The sequence below is a fragment of the Barbus barbus genome, assembly GCF_936440315.1.
Source record: "Barbus barbus genome assembly, chromosome: 12".
NCBI classification, from domain to species: Eukaryota; Metazoa; Chordata; class Actinopteri; order Cypriniformes; family Cyprinidae; genus Barbus; species Barbus barbus.
The window spans coordinates 12,241,785-12,247,990 of NC_136740.1; the positions used below are offsets into that span (position 1 = coordinate 12,241,785).

Sequence of the window (6,206 nt, forward strand, 5' to 3'; positions counted from 1 at the left end):
CCAAAGCGTTTAGATAATTTTCCTATCTAAAGTTTGACTCTTCTGTAGTTACATCGTGTACTAAGACTGACGGAAAATGAAAAGTTGCGATTTTAGCGTAATAATCAAGGAACTTTTCTGCCGTACCATCGGTGCAGCAGGCGCAATGATATTACTCAGCACCTGAAAGTAGTCCCCAGCTATAGCTAGTTTCCTAGCCAGGAACTATTTTCAGGTGCTGCGTAATATCATTGCGCCTGCTGCACCGATGGTACGGCAGAAAAGTTCCTTGATTATTACGCTGGAATGAGAGTATAGTTCCTAGCCATATCGGCCCAGAAAATCGCAACTTTTCATTTTCCGTCAGTCTTAGTACACGATGTAACTACAGAAGAGTCAAACTTTAGATAGGAAAATTATCTAAACGCTTTGGTCATTTTTGATGACCAAAGGCTAATGGTCTAATCTGATTCAATGATCTATGCTAAGATAAGCTAAAAGTGCTACCGCCAGACCCGGAGATCGGCTGAATGGATTCAAAAACGGTAAAACTCAACTGTTTAACACTAGGGCAGTTGGAAAATGAGCCTATTTCCAAAAAAAGTGGAGTGTTCCTTTAAAAAGGAAATGAGACGACCCCTTCAGACCCTCAATACTGTGTGTCAAGCTCAATAAGTGTCTTAAAATATAAAATAATTTGACCTTTTTATGACAAGGCAAGGTTAGTTCAGGTTGTAAAATGTCAAATGCCAAAATGTAATGATATTATTTTTAAAGTCATTCTAAAAATGTTTAAAGATTAAAGGGATAGTTCACCCAAAAATGAAACTTTTGACATCATTTACTCACCCTCATGTCGTTCCAAACCCATATGAGGTTCTTTCTTATGTTGAACATAAAAGTAGATATTTTGAAGAATGTTGGTAATCAAACAGTTGATGGTCCCCATTGACTTCCATAGTATTTATTTCCCTACTACTATGTAAATCAATGGGGACCAACAACTGTTTGGTTCTTCAAACTTTTTCAAAATGTGTTCTTCTTTTGTGTTCATCATATGAAGGAAACTTTTGAACAACATGAGGGTGAGTAAATGATGACAATTTTCTTTTTTTGGGTGAACTATTCTTTTAAGATATGTACAGACACATGCATTTAAAGTTTAAAGGGTTAGTTCACCCAAAAATGAAAATTAGCCCATGATTTACCCACCCTCAGGGCATCCTAGGTGTATATGACTTTCTTCTTTCAGACGAATCCAATCAGAGTTATATTAAAAATTGTCCTTGCTCTTCCAAGCTTTATAATGGCAGTATTCGGGTGTTTTTGTTCAACAGTCCAAAAGAAGTCAAATAAAGCGCATCCATCTATAATAAAAAGGGCCTCACACGGCTCCGGGGGGTGAATAAAGGCCTCATGTAGAGAATCGCCTAGGATACCTTGAGGGTGAGTAATACATGGGCTAATTTTCATTTTTGGGTGAACTAACCCTTAAAGAATAATTATTACTTTTTACTTTATGGTTAAACCAAATGACATCAAACGTTTCTTTAGAATGGTATAAAAGAAACCAACATGAATACAAATATTACATAGTCAAATTAGATTATCTCTTTACCATTGGCACTCTTTTTTGTCATTGACCCATACCATACATGTATACTTTTTCACCAACAACAAACATGCAAACATTTTTGAAAGTTGAATTTAAAATCCAGTTGACTTGGAAAGTTAAGAAGGCAAGCGCTGGGTACAGGAACCATTAAACAGCAAAATCTCACTGGACTATAGACTACAAGTGTCATATTCCACAAGAAAAGTTATTTTCGACTTGATAGAAACACTACAATCACACTAAAAGGTCTCCTGCTTACCCCGTTCCCTTCTGAAGTGACTGCATGCATCATGATTGGCTCTTGATGACCAGTTCTGGAATTATACAGGGGCCGCTCTTATTTCAAGCATCAGTCAAAAGCAGCAAAACCAGTCACCTCATACAGAGTATACTGCATATGGGAGAGTTAAATGATTATAATGCATATATCAAAGCCACTGTTCTCAAAGACTGTCACAAGACAACATATGTGTGACATTACCCTGGAGGCGCATTTGTTTTATGCTGTCACTTCAGACTTTTGCTTTGTAACATTAAGCAACAAAAAGCCCCTGAGAACAGATATATTCATATTCTCTATACTCTGTGGATGCTTGTGCCAAATGGAGGTCTTTCTATACAATGAATTATTAATTTTGTCACCATAGCTATCTATCTATCTATCTGAGCCTTTTTTGCACACTGTAATACATCATTATACAATATAAGCCATTTTAAATATTACACGGACAAACTGTCTAGAGGAAAAAGGTTCAGGAAGCTTAAAAATGTCTTTATACCTTTGAGCAACTTTGTTGCACCTATCCATTTCTTAAATTTCTGTTATTATGTTTTGAAAAATCTAGGTCTACACACTCTTTCAAAATGAAAAAAAGAAATGAAAAACATATGGAAACTTGCATGAGTACAGTTATGTAAATTGCAAATGCTTCAGTCACTGAAACAAGAAGCAGAAGCCTCTGGAACAATGCTGGGTTTATGTAAGTGACAAAAAGACAATGTGATATTTTAAATCATTTCCTGGTCTGTTGACATTACTTTGCAAAGGCTTCCATAATTCCTACTGGAATAAACAAAAAAGACATACTTTTTCATATATCTCATTCATAGCTCCTAAGGGCTACATGGATATAGGATACAGTATACATATCCTACATTGGATACAGTATAGGATATAGGATACATATCCCACAACAAATGGATTAAAGCATAAAAAAAAACAATAACAAGAGTTATTCTTCATTAAAAATACATTATGTGTGTTCCTAGAAACAGACCCACAGTATCTTGCTGATAAAAACAATAATATTTAGCTTAAATTCACGCATTTGGTTCCATAAAAAACCAACACATAAACTAACTTACAGACCGCATATAATGAACGCATATAATTCTACTTCAAGCCTTTGGTTTCCTCAATCCAAGTCCTTGCCATTGCAAATAGGCTCCACATACTATTAAACACAAAATATTACATCACAGAGGCCATGAGTGAAAGCAGAGCACAAGCAAAATGTGTGGTATGCACTTGTAAAAGGGATTCTTAATCAAACAGCAGACCTCTTCTCTCTGTACAACATCTTTACTCTTATCCCGTCTTTGTCTCACAGCTGTCTGCTGTGTTAAGGCACAATCATACCAAGTCTAAAATGACTAAACGCCATGCGTAAAATTCAGAATTTATTATTATTATTTTTTTACACCAAAACGGTTCAGTTTCACATTAAGTCTGATGCTGATTTATTTTATCTAAAAACAACTATTAGAATGAACTGTTCAGCTTACAAACATAAATAATTGAACCATGAATCTGAATAAAACAAACTAACAAACAAAAAGATGGATCATTTGGTATGCCATTTTAGAAGTGGAGTGAATAGATATGCATCATTTCATTCTTACTAATATATATATCACATGAATATTAAACTATGCAGAAATTTCTTTACTAAGATCTACTTAAAACAAATCCTAAAATTCTTTATTTTTTTTCTTGGATGTTTAGGTACTTTTTTTTTTTACTAGAAAACGGAGTAAATATTGTTTTAAGCACTTCATTTTTTTATGCAGGGTGCTTTTTAAGTTTCAAACAAGTGAACAATATTCAAAAACAAAGCATTAACATTTTCATTTATTCATTCGGTATAAATCATAAGCAAGTAATGGTTTTAAATATAAGCTCTTTTTTAATTACATTTACAAGAGTTACAAATAAAGATGTTAAGTTATCAATATATTTTTTTTATCTTTATTTGTATCTCTTTGCAAAAGTAATTTTCACAGTGTTAATCTCTGTTTGTTCTCTTCTTGTCACACCAATAAAATCTTTCTGATAATACAGAGTGAAATGAGCCAATACTGTGACATTTTCTGAAACTCAAAAAAATATTTGGATCAAAGGATATAATAATATGACAATACATGACGACAAGAAGTGGCTCGTCTTAAATTAAAATTCCTTAAGATGGTTAAATTACAATTTACAAGTTAAGTCAAAAGGACAATTCTACTTTTGTTTCAGAAAGGTCAAAGAAATACGCCACCCAGTGCAAGAGGAATGACTGGTTGCGGCAACCTTATAGCTCACGTCAACTCTTCCTGTCATTGTGAGTGGCGGCCCACTATCAGGAAGAGGCGAACCAGGGCTATTGTGGAATAAACCAATCAAAGACTGACATGAGATTGGTGCCCTTTTTGGTTTTAGAAAGTTTTTCCTGCACTATAGCTTCAGATCTGAATAAAGATTCCCTGAAAAAAGTGACATTGAACAATGACTTTACATTTAAATAGATAATATCAAGATGCAAGTGTATTGCTTCATAAATCACAACAACAGGGTTATTATAATAATACATTTTCTAAAGAAATACACACAACAAATCCTCAGTCAAAGGCTGTCCAAAAGACAAAACCAGCATGCATAATATTGAATCTACTTAAAATTGTGTTTTCAAACGTTTTAGAAAGTTTTTACCAAGATCTTCCTTATTTTATTTTGTTTTGTTTGATTTTTTCCATTCTATTTCATTTCAGCTACTTTTTGAATGCAATTTTTTTTTTCTGTATTTTGTTTTTTCCCCTTGTCACAGACTTCGATTTTTAATCTTAAAATATGAAAATCCATTTAAAAAGTACTCAAAGTTGTCAAATAAAAAATAATAAAAATAATAATAATAGTTAATTTGTGTGTGTTTAAATTTGTGGATATATAATATGCTATCTATGAAATTAGACTTTAAATTTAACAAATCAGCCTGGTATTTTATTCTAAAATGTCACATCTCAAATTGGAAACATACTGTGTCAGAAATTACATTTGTTGGTTCAGAAAAATAAGGCCCTGTTTTGGAAGTTTTCATAAGAGCTCAAAGTTGAAGAAACAACCAATAATAATATTGTATATGTGGATACATGACTGTTATTTTGCACCTTACCTCAGCAGGCCTTTCAGTAGCTCTGAGCGGGCTGTGTAGAAGGCGGCATCCGTCCTTGGCCAGTCTCTGGACCATCTCCAATCGGCTGATATCCTCTCTATCGCGTGTAGCAGCTCCAGGGCCCTGCTGCAGTGCAGGGGACACAGAAAACACATACCTCAGGCCACAGTCCCACGCCATGAGGCTGCGACACACACAAGCAGCAAGCTCTCAAAGTCACTGAGAGTTTGACAGCCTGTCTCACCGTCTTTACTCAGGTGAGACTGCCCCTGACTGTGAGGTAGCTGAGATGGTCACGCTAGTCCTAAGGGTTTAGTGAGCTCCAGACGTGTGCGACTGGTCAGGAGGAAAGCTTCAAAAAGTGAAGCCTTAGAGACAGTATTGCCTGAGGGGGAGAGTGAACCTGACTTTTCTCTTTCCTTTGCCTCTCTCTATCTTTCTCTCTCTCTCTTGCTCTTACGCACATAGCCAGGGTGGGGGCGACCAGGAAACATCTGGCCGTCCCTCCAATCCTGAATAGGAAGTACTGCAATCTCCAGAAATCGGGAGAATGGCCAGCATGGGGTCAAAGAGAGCAGGTTACTGATGGGTTTACCCATCATGTGAACTAAAATGCTATACAATATGTGATTCATAAGGTCAAGTGCCGTCCAAATATTATATGAGGCAATAACAAATAAGAGTGTGCAAGTTACAAAATACATGTACACGTTTTAGAAATTAACTCTTAGTATGTTTGTTGGTTTAATATGATTTTGGGGAAAAAAAAAAAAAAAGTTTCAATGTAGTGATGCTATAAAGGCCATGCGATGTGACCAAGTAATATCATTTTGTGATTTTAAAAGGTTCAAAGGTTTTCAAATATATTTTTCACAAGACTTTTTTTAACAAATACTATGAATTAGTAATACATAAATTCCATTAACTTTTTTTATGAGTCACACCACATGACATTTTACAATATGAACTAATTTTGCCTGGTCATGAAAAGGTCAAATCATCTGATAACTTCCTGACCTTTACACACAATCATGAGAATCTAGAGAATGTCTTTCTGATATAACGTCCTGTTTTATTTTTATTTTTTTCTGCATGTTGATTTAACCATGTCTGATTTTCACATTAAATGACATTCAAATTGTTTTTTTTGGGGGTTTAAGAATTTTACTCATTTATTC

The 6,206-nt window shown here is 34.7% G+C and overlaps 1 protein-coding gene across 1 annotated transcript in view; it reads right to left on the reverse strand.

The window, feature by feature from the left end:
- Positions 1–5,208, reverse strand: part of LOC306878027 (rap guanine nucleotide exchange factor 5-like) — a gene marked incomplete at its 5' end in the record, with an annotated part of 46,917 nt that extends 41,709 nt beyond the window's left edge. Inside the window, one exon of the mRNA XM_079430110.1 lies at positions 5,029–5,208. Coding sequence (XP_079286236.1) covers positions 5,029–5,208 — 180 coding nt within the window. The remainder of the gene's footprint in view (positions 1–5,028) is intronic.
- Positions 5,209–6,206: the final 998 nt, after the last annotated feature.